The sequence below is a fragment of the Maniola hyperantus genome, chromosome 8 (genome assembly GCF_902806685.2).
Source record: "Maniola hyperantus chromosome 8, iAphHyp1.2, whole genome shotgun sequence".
In the NCBI taxonomy this organism is placed as follows: domain Eukaryota; kingdom Metazoa; phylum Arthropoda; class Insecta; order Lepidoptera; family Nymphalidae; genus Maniola; species Maniola hyperantus.
The window spans coordinates 5,701,643-5,718,811 of NC_048543.1; the positions used below are offsets into that span (position 1 = coordinate 5,701,643).

Consider the following 17,169-nt stretch of genomic DNA (forward strand, 5'->3'; position numbering starts at 1 on the left):
TAAATTCATGGTTTTCAGATTTTTCCCCAAATGTCAGCTATAAGATCTAAGACAGACAGACAGACAGACAGACAGACAACAAAGTGATCATATAAGGGTTCCGTTTTTCCTTTTGAGGTACGGAACCCTAAAAATGTCACATCACGAAAGAGCACACAAACTACAGAGCCAGTCAGTCGGCTGCTTTCACATTGAGCGCAATGGGGCAACATCCTCGAGTTTGTTCTTGTCAATAAAGAAATGTAAAAATAAATCTTATTTCAATGTCCTAAAACTCAATTTTAAATACGTTCTGCTCTGTAGTTGTGAATAAATTTTTAATAGTTTTATGTTATCACTTTATTTTGCTACAGTTATTTATAATTGTCTTAGCAGCAACGCTTTCTTTCGTACTTTTTATTTGTTTAAAAGAAAAGTAATAAAATAAATCAGCCGAAAACTTTTGACGCCGGCGCGAGCGGCGTACAGAATAATAATAATATTATTATAGTATTAAAAAATAAAGTATAATATGTAATTCTAATCATTATTTCAAGGTTCAAGGTGTGCAAGTAATTTAAATAACCCCCATTGTAATACATACATTACCTTCGATTACCAACAAATATTTTATATTAAAGAATGTTTTATCTATATATATAAAAGGAAAAGGTGACTGACTGACTGACTGACTGACTGAATGAATGACTGACTGACTGACTGATCTATCAACGCACAGCTCAAACTACTGGACGGATCGGGCTGAAATTTGGCATGTAGATAGCTATTATAACGTAGGCATCCGCTAAGAAAGGATTTTTGAAAATTCAACTCCTAAGGGGGTGAAATAGGGTCTTGAAATTTTGTAGTCCACGCGGACGAAGTCGCGAGCATAAGCTAGTTTTTATCTATAACTATACTGTTATAAAAACTGATAATATCAGCTTTCTCTGTTCCTCGAATAGACAGTTGTTCTTACACAGGACTAGATAAGCTAACAAGGACATCACCAAAAATTGCTTTTTTTGCAGGATAAAAGAATAGACCTCATTTATTATTCCTATTAATTATGGGAAATAAAACTCGAGATCTAACGAAGAAGCTACGAATATTATAAATGCGAAAGTGTGTTTGGTTGTTTATTTATCCTTCAATCACGCCCAACGGAGTAACTGATCGCCTTGATTTTTTACATGGATATAGTCAAAAAAACTGGAGATTGAGATATTAATTACTTTTATCACGGAAAATTAAAAAGTTTCCAGGGGATTTTTTTAAACCTAAATCCACACAAGACGAAATTGCGAGCATCATCTAGCTATATAATTAAAAAAAAAAACAAGTTGTATTAAAATGTCTGCCTATACATTCGTGCATATCGTACATTGTACGATTGAATGCAACTTTACAACTTTGTGCAGATGTCGTCAGGACTTAAGCAGGAAGGTTGCTGATATAGTACCCTCAACGTACAATAGGCAAATTAGCGGGTAGTTGGTAAAATAAATATGATTTTGTACCTTGGTTGGTTAAGAGAAATATAATACTTTTTAAAATTAGGATAAATTTATTTAATTATACTAAAATTACAAGGTAGTTAATTAATATTTCTAACATTCTCAATTACACATTAACCTATAAACTAAGATTTTTCCTTGTCCATATTATATTATTGCAGATTCGTCATAAACACAGACACGCAGATTTTTTTAAAGAATATAAGCCATGTTAAATGACTAATATTCCCCTTTCCCCTCCAACTAAGCGTCACGCTTGTGCTAGGAGTAGGTACGACAATAGTGCAACGGGCGGGGTTTGAACCGCCACAATGAATAAGGAAATAATACAACAAGTTCAGTAAAAATCCAATTGAGTCATCCAATTTTTGATAAATATACTTATATACTTCCTACTCCACAATCTAAAAACTTCCTTATCCTTAATGTGCACTAATTTTGACGTTTTAATAGTTTATTTTAATATTATATATAATATTATGTAAGTTAAGTGGTCTAGAGATGGAAGAGGATAAATAATAATTATATTATTCAACTAATGTCTGCTTATGACTTCGTAACCGCAATAAGCACGTTGTTATTTAGTTAAAATGCTTACTTTATTAATTTTATGTAACACAAATATTGATATTTTTACGAAATATATCGAAATAAAATACTTTTATTCAACTGGAAACGAGGTCATTTTAATAGATAAACGGTAAACGTTATAATATCTAACTAAATTAATTTTATTATTTCTAGTTTTTTTTATTTTTTATTCCTTATAACTATCTCCGTAAAACTTTAGCCCTCTAACAAATAAACCCAATAGCGGTGGAATAGTTATACTCTGTTTTGTCTTTCTCTGTCATCAGTAATTTGACATTTGAAGGAAAAAGACAAAACAGAGTATAACTATTCCACCGCTATTCCAGGTTTATTTGTTAGAGGGTAACAGTTTTTATTGATTTGTCATAATGAATTTGTCACTTACATTTGACGATTGAATAATAATAATCAGCGCCAAATTAAGAAGAATAATAATCTCCTCTATTTTGAAATTATGTATTTCCCATTAAGATAATAACTTACTCGTTAGGCTTGAAGAACTTTTAATGAACGAATTAAAACTAAATAAATCTACGCTCATATCTTAAGATCCTGATTACAAATTCAAAAAGAGTGGCTTAGTATTATGTACGTGCTATTGTTATTTTATGTACGTGCTTTAATACTGTTCTTGATAGTCAAAAGTTTTGTTCTGGGGCAAAATGTATATTCGGTACTAAATAGTATGAATAATTTAACTCAACCGACTTCTCGAGTCTAAAAACAAGAAAAGATCTTTTACCTGCAAACATGAAGAAAAACTAGCGAAAAAATAATAATATGTTAAGTACCAAGATATGTTAAGTAGGCAGTATGGATTTTAAAATATGAGTTCAGATAGTGTATGAAACGGCACAGAACTGTTTCATAAGCTACTAATATTAAACTGTTGCTTAGATTCTACGTTTTCCCGTATGATCAACTTATTAACTGAGATAATTTTTAATGTAACATGGCGCTGATTCTGTTGTTTTTCTCTAAACTAAATTTAGAGTATCTGCATCCTTTTCTTTTATATTGCTAAAAAAGGACAGAACATCAATTTTATATTTAAAGATTTTAGTGCACACTACAAATTTAAACAATAGGCTCGCGACTGGCAGCTAAAGTCACGAGGTTTGACAGCTCTAAATTAAATTTAAAACTGTCAAACTGTGTCTCCTTTTTATATTATATTAGTAAGAAGAGAATGCTAATACTCTAAAATTTAGGTGTGCACAGAATCAGTACCAATATTTTCATCACTATGATCACATGGTAGAACACCATTGTCATTAATTTTTACCGGTCAACCTAGTTTTAGAACCATAATTTTATTTGGATATCTTTTATGTTGAGTCAAGAATAATAATCGCCTGCTTATCGTTTCCACCATATTTAAATCAACATTTTTTATACTGGACTAGCGTGCGTCTTTTTTTAATTAATAAAGGAAACAATGCATATCAAGAAATATAATCAATTTGATACTAGGCATATAGAAATGACAAACAATTTACTTAAAATAACTAGAAAGCAGAACTTAGCAAGTTATTTTTTAAAGAACCGCACGCAGACGCGTATGATGATTCGTTTTGATAAATTAAAAAAAACTGATTTCTATTTATTTAACTAAAAATCTAAATTGATTTTTATGATTAAATGTATAAATCTCGTAGTTCGACAATCAGGATGCCGAATTTTACTTACTTCAATTTTAAAATAATTTATTTTAACCGTCGCGAACGTGATAATAATAACGGACAGTGCTACAATTTTTTACAAAATGTGATTTAATCAAATGAAATCTACTTTTGAATCCCGAATAATAACTATTCCAATGCTTCTCGCGTCTTGTGTAAATCTTTGGTTACGTCAAACAATCGATTTACTGCGAAATCGTAATATCAATAAATGTTGGTACATACATAAACATTTTTTTTGATCGTAACCACAGACGTGTATTAGAAAAAATAATGAAGATTTGAAAATTTGCACGCGTCGTAATAGCCGTCATGCGAAGCGGCGTCTACGCACACTGTTTAAAAGCGCCGACGTTTGTTAGGAAAATCATCCATTTGGCGCGATCCGTCCCAACCGCCACTGCGATTCTGTGGCCCGTCGTCAAAGCCTCCACGTGGCATGTCGTACTGGTCTCTGAAGCCTCCATCCTAAAGTAATCAATCAAAACTTGGCAATATTTTCTCATACTATAAAAATAACGTATAAAGTAAATACAAATTATAGATAAGGTTTTTTAAGCAACTACAGTGCTCAATCAATGTAGATACTAGATAGTTTTAATTCAAAACTCCATGCACGGATGCATAGTAAATAGGCTGCCATTGTTTTCTTATAAAAATACAAGTTGGAAAGAACGTGTTGAATAATCATAATTATTCACAAAATATAGTTAGGTTTAGATTTTCCAGCTACGCTTTTATAATAAAGATAATAAACAAATAGAACTTTTGATGTAATATCACTCAGAAACATTTCTGAAAATGATTAAAGTAACTTTTTATGAGTTGTTACGTCCCAATTTAAAACTTAACTGTATAATAACCGTCGTACACATCAAATATAAAACTGAGCAAGAGCTCAATAGATTACAATAAATACCAGATACCTCAGTGCAAGTTGTGCGAAAATTAAGACCTAATAAATTCTGGATAATTTGTTACAGTAGGTAAACGAATTCCTACTTCTCTTTAAATTTGCGTAATACCTTGTATTTTGATAAAACTGTATACAGTTAAGTTACAGTAACCAGTAAGTCTTGTCTTAAAGCGGGGAATAGCAGGGGCGGCACGTTAAAACTGACGCTGACCTAGCAAGATGCGCAAATTAAACTTCAACTTAATGTCACAGTAATTTTCAGTATCCATCCGTCTCGACTCTCGATGTACCTACGTATTGATATAAAATATACAAGATCTCATTACAAAGGCGCCTCATTTCGGTGAAATCTAAGAAAAACAACAGTAAGATTGTTCAATGTGCGTAAAATGTCATGTACAAGAACATCATATACATCGTAAGTCTGCTGCGCGATTGCGGTAGGATGACAGATACAATGTCACGATCGCCATCACCTCTGATTGGTTGACGCTCGCTCACTATTGGCTACAATTCATCGTTGCAACCAGAATATACCATAAGTTCAGCCAATCACAACAATTATTGCGAATGTAATAATGATTGATGCAGGTTTTACGGAATCGACCAGCTAATTGTTCCATGTTTGTAAAATGCCATGTATAAGAACATCATAAATCCGCTTGTCCCATGTATGTAAAAAAACCATGCACAATGCACATGGACATCTAAGTCCGCTTATTCCATGTGCATAAAATGACATGTACATGTAAAATAAGTTTTGTGTTTATCTTAGCAACACAGCTTGAAATAACAAACTGTCGTAAATAACTGGTCAAGTGCATGTCAGAATGTGCATAAGGAAGGGTTCTGTACTTTTCTAAGTAAAAAGTTTTTATTGTAAACTAAAATCTAGAATAATATGAAAAGTTTTTTTGTAGGTAATTTTTCTCTCACTATTCCACTGTTTGTTCTAAGTTTATAATGGACCAAGCAAGTACACATTATCTTGATCGACTACAATACAACTCGTCACTTATGTACACTGGCTAAATTATTATTAGCTATTAATTATAATTATACTTAGCTTTTAGTGCAACACCTCGATACCTACCAAGTGAACACTATCCTTGAACTCGAGGACCCAACTCCTCATCCCTGATGCTGTAAGGAATCTCATTCTTAAGTCGTAGTGATGCCACGGGATTTTTTAAGAATCATACGTTTAAAACGTATTTCATATGACAGATTTGTCAAATTTTAAAAAGAAAATGTAAAATTTTTTAGAAAGAAAATGGGAAAAAGATGTATTCACATATTTGGGCGTGAAATACGTTTTTAGAAGAAAGAGCTTTTATCAATATTTGCGGCCTTTCATTGAAGCATCCTGTACAAAGTGGTCCTTTTAAATGTTTTTACGAAATTTAGTACTGAGATATCTTGTATCTTGGTTCCGTACCTCAAAAGGAAAAACAGAACCCTTATTTACCCTTATCACTTTGTGTCTGTCTGTCGGTCTGTCAAGAAACCTACAGGGTACTTCCCGTTGACCTAGAATCATGAAATTTGCCAGGTAGGTACTAGGTAGGTTTTATAGCCGATATTCGGGGAAAAATCTGAAAACCGTGAATTTGTGGTCACATCACACAAAAAAAAATTGTGGTCATGAACTAATAATTAGTATTTTCAAATTTCGAAGTAAGATCACTATATCAAGTGGGGTATCATATGAAAGGTCTTCACCTGTGCATTCTAAAATAGATTTTTATTTATTTTTATGCATTATAGTTTTTGAATAATCGTGTAAAATGTCGATAAATAGACTGTGGTACGGAACCCTCGTTGCGCGAGCCTGACTCGCACTTGGCCGGTTTTTTATAATATTCCTTGAAGTATGAGGATGGCCCTTACAGAGAGAAAAATTTAAAAATTGCCTGAAAAAGAATCTACTGCTAGGCGGTACGAAGTTCGCCGGGGCAGCTAGTTCTATTATAAAATACAATTGTTATTACAATAATTCACGATACGAATAAAATTAGTTTAAATACACACTTATTTAAGTCATATACAGCAAAATATATGTTGTCCTCGCATTTCATTGTGATTAACAAATCGCTATGAAATGCGAGACTTATTAATTGGTTTTGACAATGTACCTTGTATATTTTATATCAATACTTGTGTTAATTTAATTACTAACATTTGACGTTATCAGAGTGAACTAGAATGAGGGAACTCTCGGTTTGATGCTGAATCGACGATATATTATTGTCAAATATTAGGCTATGGGTGGGTGATGTGAAATCAAAGACAAATAGGCGTTAATTAGACTACCTAGCATCAAATGGTAACACTTGACGCCTGCCAAGCCGTCAAGCTGGCGTCGAAGCCTCGACGTTTTGTTAAAAGTTCCCCAGTTTTTGCCAGAGCGACTAGATGTTGCACTTTTCCAAAATCCTTTAAGAGACGATCGCTATAAAATTGTAAACACAGTGCATTACCATTATTACCATAATTCAAAACGCCATAATATGCTTAGTTAAAAGGCTGATTCCTTAATTTTATTAGGTAGTCAACTATTAGGTGTTTGTGAGATTTGCAATCCATATAGCGCTTTGTGGCCTCGATATCGTGGTCAAATGCCTTTACCTTGCGCGTACTGTATAACATAGATTATATGTATTACATCCACGTCAGGACAAACCCATACAACTTATGACACGAGAACCGCTAAGATAAAGCATACCACACCTCATTTATCAAAATGGAAGAAGAGTTCTTTGACAATGATGAGGGAAACGATGAACCAACAAACACATACATAGACTGCGAAGCATATACATATAGGTATCTCGGTAAAAACGAGCTGTTGTTATTTCAGTGGCAGTATTTTTAATAGTGGGTATATGTAGTTTCAGTTTTTGACTTGTAATATTTTATTGCCTTTCACCCCTTGCAGCTTATTCCCCGCAATCGACAAGGCGAATTCAAAACATTGCTGGCCCTATCGTTGCAATATATTTATATTATGCTCAATATATTTCGATGATTGGAATATATTAATTAATATTTGTTAGGTATTTGTTATATATATTTTAATGAGCACAGTTTATATTCCTGTGCTAGTTAAATCTATGCTTATAATAATTTGAAATAAATTCGAATGCAAATAAGCAATGTAATGGAGTAGAACCCAGTTATTATGGTCACGTCTATTTAATTGTTGTATGTATATAAATTAAGTATATACCTACACTGAAAATATAACATTATAACATTATGGATTTTAAATTAATACTAATTGGATAAAAACCGTGTCTTATCCAAAATCTGGAGCCATAACTAATAAGATACAATAAAGATTGTCGTTCGTTAATAATAATCTATAACGTAACGAGTATTTACGGTATAACCGTAAAACCGATCTTGACGAATTTTGACACATCGATAGCTTGCATCCTGGAGGCTGACATACGCTACTTTTTAATCCGGACAAATTAATTTGGTCCTACCGGAATCTATCTGTTACTATGGGAATCTATTTGGTATATGTAGCAAATAAAACAGAAGGTAAGTACTGTTATAATCTAGGGTCTTACAATAAAAATGAATGAATAAAGATACCGACTGAATGACATCAGTGGCATGCAGGTGATACAGGCGTTATGGCATTGCCGCCTAACTTGAAATAACTGCTCATTTTATCATTATGACCTCAGTTTAATAGGTAACCTATTTAATGCCTACCCTGGCTACGAACCCTGTGCACGCCACTGACCGATATCAATGTACAGCTCAAACCACTGGATTTAGAAACTTGAGATGTTGCATTTAAGCCATTCACTGAGAAACAAGTTGCATAGTGTTTACCGCAACATGTTTCGGAAACATATTGTTTCAAAAACATTTTGTTTCTGAAATAGTATTTATAAACAATTGTTTCTTAGTGAATCATGACTTTCTGCATTACATAGACCCCCACTAAAAAAGGATTTTGTGATTTTCTACTCCAACAAATAGAAAATTAAAGTGTAACCTATGTAAAATTATAAATGATCTCAATAACGGGTTCTACTATGAAAATGAAAATTGGCTTTTCTAGTTTTTAGATACCAATGCTCTTAATTATTTGCCGTTAAACATTCATCATAATGACTAAAAGACGAACGCTGAAAACTAACCATAAGTACACAAGACCTATACAGCTCAAGTTTTGGTAGTTTCAGCAACAACTGTTTCACGGCATAAGTTATAATTTGAAAATATTCGTTTTGAAGAATCAAGAAATAAGAATTCCATTCATTTTTATAGATAAAAATACAGTTTGATAATCAAATTATCCAGTGCATCTATTGTAAAAAAATCAAATATCGGAGATAGGTTTAATTTCTAAATGTACTCACCATTGGCTTCTGATGATCGAACATGCCTTGCTCCTGGCGATCAAGCATTGAATTAAGTCGTTGTGCCTGTGAACAAAATAAAACGTTTTTAATTTTATTAAGTACAACATATGCAAAAATTTGTGGTTTGTTCAAGAATTTTCACAGAATTCATTTTCAAAACAGTTTATTTTGACAGTTATAGTTTTTGTTGTTACAGCCTGTGGCCCTACCGCGGTTGTTTGACAGCTACAATGTCACGATCGCAATCATCTCTGATTGGTTAATGCTCGCTCACTATTGGCTACAATGCATTGTTGCAACAAGAATGGCACAAATTCAGCCAATCAGAACAATTGAGATTGTAATAATGATTGATGTTTATGACAGGTTTTAGACAATCGCCCTACTGTTTATTTTTTGTTCACCGGAAGTTTATTTATTTACGTGGTGTATTTTAGATTTATGGAAGAAAATAACGTGAACTTATAAGGTTAACAAGTTTAAAAGTTGGTTACGTAAGTTGCCAGCAGAACGAATTGTAGGTGTTCGAAGATTATCAAAATGGTTCTGTTGAATGATAAATTAAGCTAGCGCGTTTAAGCTGAATTAAGCTAGCGCTTGACTGCTATCACGCCAAAGTAGCTGATGATACAGCCTATGGTGAAGCATGCTTGCCTACAAGGTGCCTATTCACTCTTTCTTATTTCCACCATTCCCACTTGTCAGTTATCAGGCCCGGAAAAACGATGCGGTTTTGAAATGAAGCTCAACTTCGCGCCGCTCGCGGTCCTGCACATACCTGCACAAAGAGCGTGTTCTCCTGCTGCCGCCGCCGCAGCTCGTCGTCCTGTAGGCGCATGCGCTGCGACAGCTCCTCTTCCTGGCGCAGCAGCTGCAGGCGCTCGGCCTCGCGCCGCTCTTCGGCCGCGCGCTCTGCCATCTCCCAGCTGCGCTTCTGCCGCTCGCGGTCCTGCTCGCGCTGCCGCAGTTGCTCGCGCAGGAGCTCCGTCTCGTGCTCGTACCTGAGCGAGCGATACATTCAAGTTCGAATATTCAATCGCCAAATACTAGTTTGACAGATCCATACTAATTACACTAATATTATAAAGGCGCAAGGTTGTGTTTTTGTGAGTGTGTATGTTTGTTAAACTTTCACGCAAAAACTAACTTATCCTAACTACATACTTAATCCTTATATGCTGAAAACTGGATAATCTGGTTGAAAACTTACTTGGCATACTCCATTTGTGCCTCTAACTTCTCTTCTTCAGAAGCTAATTCTTTCTTTAGAGCCTCCTCCTTCTGGCGATGTAACTCATGCAACTGCTTCCACCTTGTTCCATACTCATGTTCAAAACTACCTGGGTCTGCAAAGCGTGGCCCAGCCTATTAAATAAAAACAAAAATATTTATTAATTACCAAACAGTACAGTACTAAAACAAGGTTAACTTATTTTATGATAAAAACATACTTCACGGGAACGCAGATATTCTGGATGTTTCTTAGGGAGATTCTTTTCGGGGTAGCCATCTGCCTCATCTGGCTCCTCATAGTTCTCTACAATCACGGGCCGAAGTGATCTAAAATATACCAAATCATTTTAGTAATACATATATATTGTTACCGGCCAAACTCGATTTCAGGATAAACTAGTTTTGCCTAGGCTTACTTAGACAAATTAGTTTGAACTAGCCTAAACTGGTTCATCCTATCGCGTATAGGAAGAACAAGTTTAGCCTAGGCAAAACTAGTTTGTCCTGAACTGAATTTTCATTCTTTTTCTTCATATTCCTACCTTTTTAGTGAAGTGCAATAACTTTTTTTATTGTAAAGAAACAAACTCAAATACTTACGAAGTTAAAAAGAAGCATCGCTCTGTGCAATTACGAATTGCAGCCAAAGCACTAGGCTTACGTGCAAATTCAACAATGCCTTCTCCAAGAGTTTTCCCCCTCTCGTCTATTTTCACATATGCCCTCTCTATTTTACCAAAGATTTCAAAGGAGCGATACAACAATTCATTTGAGACAAAAGGTGGTAGATTCTTCACACGTACTGTGCAATTGTGAGGCGCAAATCTCACTCTTAAAGTTCTGCCATTTCTCATCTTACCATCTAACTCACGTCTTGCTTTTTCAGCATTAACCCTATAATCCTAAAACAATATTAAAAATTAGATTCATTTGTGTTTAGATACAAATAAAGAAGCTTAACTTTTTTTAAATATACTGACCATTTTAATAAACCCAAAGTTTTTCTCTTTATTGACAAATAATTCAGCTGCCTCTCCAAACTGACCGAACATATTTAGAATCTCTTCTTCAGTTACATCACTGCTCAGGTTTCCAATATACAAACGACTTCTACCATTAAACTTGGTTTCTGTTTGATCAATTGGTGGCAAATCTACCAATGGTCCCATAAGATCCTTCAGCTTATTTGCCAGCATGTGTTCCTAGAAAAGCATAAAATTGAGGATTGTATGTCTAGAAAGCTAAATCAGCTATACTATTTTACATTTAAAATGACTGATAGTTACCTCTCTTTGCGGTTTATTATCTTGTTGGCCACGGTTAGAATTCCGCTGCTGGTTACGGGCTGGTCCCTGACCCTGTCCCTGTCCCCCATGTTTTGGTCCAAAGCCTTTTGACCCAAAGTTGCCTCCACTCTGTCTGTTGGGCCCGCCTTGGCTCCAACCTCCTTGCCTATTTCCTCCACCAAAATTACCATTCATATTCTGCAAAACAAAACACATTAATTTGTTATAGAAGAAAATTGTTTGAATTTAATAAGAAAATATTATGTAATGTAATTTTGATATTTACGCTCATATCTGAGTCTTCTCTTGTGTCCATAAGTCTAGGAAGTTGTCCCCCCTAAGACAAGTAACAAAAATTATACAAACAATTGGATGGATATTCAGAAATCCTATTCATTGTATTTCTGTGATAATTTAATGACAAAAGAATTAATACTAATAATATGCATAAGAACTTAAAGAACATTAATAAGAAACTGTTTACAGCATACATATTAGTTTAGACTTCAGATACAAACATAGCTTTTCAGTTATGAGTATTTTAAGCAATGAATGCTTGAGTTCTCCATATTCTAAAAAGTGTGTGAAGCCTGCTAATTTTTAACCTTTTATAACAAAATTCCACAATCTATTTTAGACTTGCCTTTACACACGTTAAAAAAATCTATATATTAAAACTATGCAATGTGCAGGACTTATATTGTATATCAAATCTTTGTAAAGAGCAACTGCAGAGTTTCTTGCTTTTTCTTCTCGGTAGGAAAGGCACGAACCAGTGGTCAAAGTGGTGACGATTCAAAAGTACTTGTAAAAGTTTAATTGAATAAAAAGTATTTTTATTTATTTATTTAATAACTGCACTTGGCTAGCATAGTAGATTTATTTTCATTCTGAGAGGAAACTCATGCCGATGCAAGCCGGCAATGGGTTGATGATGATTTAGAGCCTCAATAGCTCAACCGGTAAAGGAGTGGACTGAAAACCGAATGGTCGACGGTTCAAACCCCGCTCGTTGCACTATTGTCGTACCTACTCCTAGCACAAGCTTCATGCTTAGTTGGAGAGGAAATGGGAATATTAGTCATTTAACATGGCTAATGTTCTTTTTTAAAAAAAAAATTGTAAAATTAAGGAGGTAAAGGCAAACAAAGTGACATACAAGTATGAGTTACCTAGAACAAAATTAAAATAATGAGTGTAACATTTTATCACATGTTTAATTTTTACTGCTCATCTTACCTTCTGATATCCACCTTGACTGTTCTGGCTTTGATGTTTAGGTTCATTAGGAGTAATAGATTTATCAACATTGTCCTGAGATGGTGGCTTAGCTTGGCCTGGCTTTGTTTGTTGGTTCTGTTGCGGTGGCTGTGATTGCTGAGCAGCAGGTGGCTGTTGTGGGGATGGATTTTGTTGTGGTTTTGGTGCCTGCTTTGGAGGTTGAGATTGTTGCTTCGGCTGCTGCGGTGGCTGAATCTCCTTCTCCTTCTGCTGGGCTGGTGTAGCTGGCTGTTGTGGTGGTTGCTTTTGTGGTGGTTGTTGTGCTGCTGGTGGCTCATTTTGTTTGATAGGCTAAAATGAGAAGATAATTTTATTTATATTTGAAAAGAGCAACCGCCGAGTTTCTTGCTGGTTCTTCTCGGCAGGAAAGGCATTCCGAACCAGTGGTAGATGCATCCGACTATTCGTAAGCACTTATGCATTTTGAACTCTTTTAAAGTGTACTTCTAGATATTGGTATACTGATAAGAATATTAATAAGAAGAAAAGATCATTTAATTTAAAGTAACTATACCTACACTAGCGGCACGCTATGATGGCCGGTTTGACACATTACAATAGTGATGTGGAATGTCAATTTATTCTCGAACAAAAAACAATTAAGTTTTGTTTTTGTACCTGATTAAATAGGTTTAATAAAACAAAAATGTATATGTTTATTTAATTTATTTGAACGAACTGAATATTTGAACGAAAATGAATATACATACTTTATATGCACACAAGAAACATATGAATACAAAAGATACCGAAAAAGGTGCCACAAAAGGCCATAATTAATCAGATTCGTCCATACTACTATTTTCACTGTCGTCACTGCTATCATCACATACATTAATAATTATATGTTCGTTTTCTATAATATTATCTATTTTCACATCTCTTTCATAATCTTCCCTTATTAATTTAACAGTTCTATTCACAACCTTTTCCCAGTCTCCTTTAGTCACATGTTCACAAGCTTCTTCTAATAATTTTAGCATTTTTTTTGTGGTAAATGGGGGTTCTGTATTGTGTCTTGCAGCATATCCCTTAATTTGAGCCCACACCAACTCAATCGCATTATACTCACAATGGTAAGGCGGTAACCGTATAACTCTGTGCCCATGTTCTAATGCTATTTCGTCAATGACGTATCGGATCTTGGTTGGTTTGTTTTCTTTTAAAAGACGTACTAATTCCGCTTTTAACATATTCATGTTTGCATCTACGCCATTTTTACGAAGCCATGCGACGATATCAGCTTTCTTTTGGGATTGGGCAGGTGGCTTGTCAATTTGCATCGAGTGGTATGGGGCGTTGTCCATAATTATAATAGATGGTTCAGGGAGGCTACACAACATTGAGGTAAACCATTCAGTAAACTTTTCTCCATTCATGTCTTCATGATAGTCTCCAGTGGTTTTTGACGCAAAAGCCATGAGAGAACCTTCGACAAACCCGTTGATGGTTCCGGCGTGACAAATTATAAGTCGCGATCCTTTTCCTACAGGAACTTTGGAAGTAGATGCTGCTGTGTCATCGTTCCAAGAACGGCCTACAGTATGGTTAGCATTAAGCCATGTTTCATCCAAGAACACAACATTTTGCCAATTTTTGATTTCTTTCACTTGCCGTAAAAAAGTATACCTTGCCATCGCTATATCAAATCTTTCCATCAATATTTTGCGTTTGTTACATTTTTTGTATCGAAATCCAATGGTCTTCAAAATCTTCGTTAAAGAACTTTCCCCACCGAAGAATAATCCAGCTTCCTTCAGTGAATGCACCAACTTTTTTCTTGTTGGATACTCCTTCTGTAAATAGTAGCCGTAAACATGTCTTCGGATAGCATCGGCATCAAAGCTATCGATGCCTACGACTGGTTTTGCTCGTTTTCTCTTTTTTGGTGTGTGAAGTTTATTTTCTTCTGTGCCAGTCTCGCCATATTTTTTTTTAGTTATCCGTCTAACAGTTCGTTGTCCAATATTAAGCGCATCAGCTACGCGTTCAACCACTGACGTTATAGGTAAAATTGGCCCTCCATTTTGAGCTTCACGATCGAAATAGTTACGAAGGCGTATTAGGAACTCACGTGTCTGACTATTTAGAACAGTTCTCTGCGTACGTTCGGTCATATCGACGAAATCCACAACAAAGGGCTTGAACAGAGTCCAAATTAACGAGCAAGGGTCAACAGTAATGCAGTATCAATATTTGAAATCCAAAGCCAGGTCAAAACTATATCACAATCGCATTGCACTGACAGTTTATACTTTTCGAAGCAACGTCAATTCGAAACTGCTTTGTTTTGCATTGAGCATTGACGCGAGTTTGCCGGAGGTAGTAGTTGTGCTAGCCAGCGATCCTATGTGACGATCGTATTAGATTCCATTTTTAAAAATTTATTGATATTTTTTTGCGATTTCAGAGGTTTGTCCACATAGTGAAAATTGTTCATATTCACAAGTACATTCACCCCTTAAATGGTGCAAACTGATTTTTCTACACTTGTATACATTTAAGAAATCAATTTAATAAATAAATTTTGAGTCCTAAACCTAAAACTACATTCGATAAAATTTATGAATCTCTGCACATCACTATCGTCAATAAAGTAATACAATTATTTCCTTCAAAGTCGTTATCAATTAATACGGAACTTCATGAGCGGACAAACGTCAAACCGGCCATCATAGCGTGCCGCTAGTTTAGTTTATTTTGTTAATCCTGGAGTCAAAAATTATGTTTTGTGTGTTGCCTGTTTGTTTACGGCTTTTAATAGTGATGTGGTGCAATTACTTATCAATAAATATTAATTCTTTCAAATAATATTTGATAAGTGCTACTTTTTGATCTCACAATTACACATTTTGTATGTTTATTTTACTTGTTATGCACAAAATATTATATTATTAATAATTTTAATCTGAACTATGAGGATAACACTACTTTTGTTAAGCTAGTATCATTATTAGTAGCCGTCTTTTTAGTCTCTGGGATTCAAAAATAGCCCTAGGAGTTAGCAAACAAAAGCGGACTGTTCTTCTCACTTTAAAGACATTTAAGAAATTTGAAGTGTCTTTATCTGGTTAACTTAGTTAGTAGCTTAACCATTATTATTTTCGGTAAAAATGGGCTCAAAATGTTCATTTTCAAATAAAACTATAGTATTAAAAAATAAAGATCTTAAATTCTGCCATCCTGTAAAATTTTATTTCATGGACTAGTAAAAATCTGTTCGCCAGCTTCTCAATTATTGTAATCTGTTTTGTATCCATTTCATATTAAATAAGGGAAAAACACAAATATATTGACAGAATACCTGTTAATATTCGGCGTGGGATGAGATTGAGAAGTCTTTTAGGAATCGGTAGACAAGATGGCGGTACGGAGTAAACGACAAGAAGGGCTTAGGGCAAATCATAACAAAAGACGCGACTTAATCATTAATCCTAAGTTTAACAATTTCTATAAGTTACTGACCTCATTACTAGGACGTTGACCCCCTTGCTGCTGATTTGGATTTCTTTGATTATGATCAAATCGCGAGTTATTACGGAAACCTCCTGCGCCACCGCCACCCCGGTTATTTCCACGTCGACCTCCTTGCCTCTGCGGCTGTGGTGGCCCTCCAAATCCTCTATTATTACCGTATTGATTCATGGCTTGCGTTTGCATACTAGAACAATGAATACCGTTATACTTTATTTCGACTATGACTACGTTAGCACTTAGCGATACTCTTATTTTGCATTTTTACGAGTTAAATAGAATTAATGAAACCTACCTTTGCTCTCCCTGCTGCAACAATAAATTATTTCAACAAATGAAATAAATTTACTCGACTTTATCTATAACACTACAATTCTGCGCACTTCAAGTTTCAATTTCAACCGAGCGAATGACACAAAATGGCGGATTGCGAACGATGAAAACCTTGATGAAAACCAACTGGAAGTGGAACGGAATTCAACATGCCAAGTTGATGGCCAAGCGCATTTTATGGAACCGGACCCGGACATAAACATTACCAACATGAAAAAATAATAATGGTGCATTCACGAAATGGGTATGAATGAACTCTTTATTGAATTATTTTTATTTATGTGCTCTACATCATACATTATACTAGCAAAAAGCAAGAAAATGGTGACAAAACAAAGTTGTTGTTATAAAAATAGAGATGGAGAAGTGGTGTAATCAGAATCAACATGTGCATGTAGATATGTGCATAGAGCTTAGATGAATGTATACTATCTCTATGGCATAGAGCTACTTGTTTGGTTATGTTGGCAGTAATGTCTACCTGTCAATGTT

The 17,169-nt window shown here is 34.7% G+C and overlaps 1 protein-coding gene across 3 annotated transcripts in view; it reads right to left on the reverse strand.

Annotated features, from left to right (window-relative positions):
- LOC117984475 (hrp65 protein-like) overlaps positions 1-16,817 on the reverse strand; it is a 32,392-nt gene extending 15,575 nt beyond the window's left edge. Inside the window, exons 1-12 of one of the 3 annotated variants that reach the window (XM_034971099.2) lie at positions 16,640-16,817; positions 16,336-16,531; positions 12,829-13,161; positions 11,876-11,926; positions 11,590-11,787; positions 11,284-11,505; positions 10,904-11,205; positions 10,522-10,630; positions 10,281-10,435; positions 9,849-10,071; positions 9,068-9,133; positions 1,204-4,237 (exon numbers count right to left, since the gene is read on the reverse strand). In XM_034971099.2, coding sequence (XP_034826990.1) covers positions 4,109-4,237; positions 9,068-9,133; positions 9,849-10,071; positions 10,281-10,435; positions 10,522-10,630; positions 10,904-11,205; positions 11,284-11,505; positions 11,590-11,787; positions 11,876-11,926; positions 12,829-13,161; positions 16,336-16,530 — 1,983 coding nt within the window. In that variant the 5' untranslated portion in view covers position 16,531; positions 16,640-16,817 and the 3' untranslated portion in view covers positions 1,204-4,108. Of the gene's footprint in view, positions 1-1,203; positions 4,238-9,067; positions 9,134-9,848; positions 10,072-10,280; positions 10,436-10,521; positions 10,631-10,903; positions 11,206-11,283; positions 11,506-11,589; positions 11,788-11,875; positions 11,927-12,828; positions 13,162-16,335; positions 16,532-16,639 lie in introns of those variants that run through there. The other 2 variants (XR_004673841.2, XM_069500285.1) reach the window with 2 other exon arrangements.
- Positions 16,818-17,169: the final 352 nt, after the last annotated feature.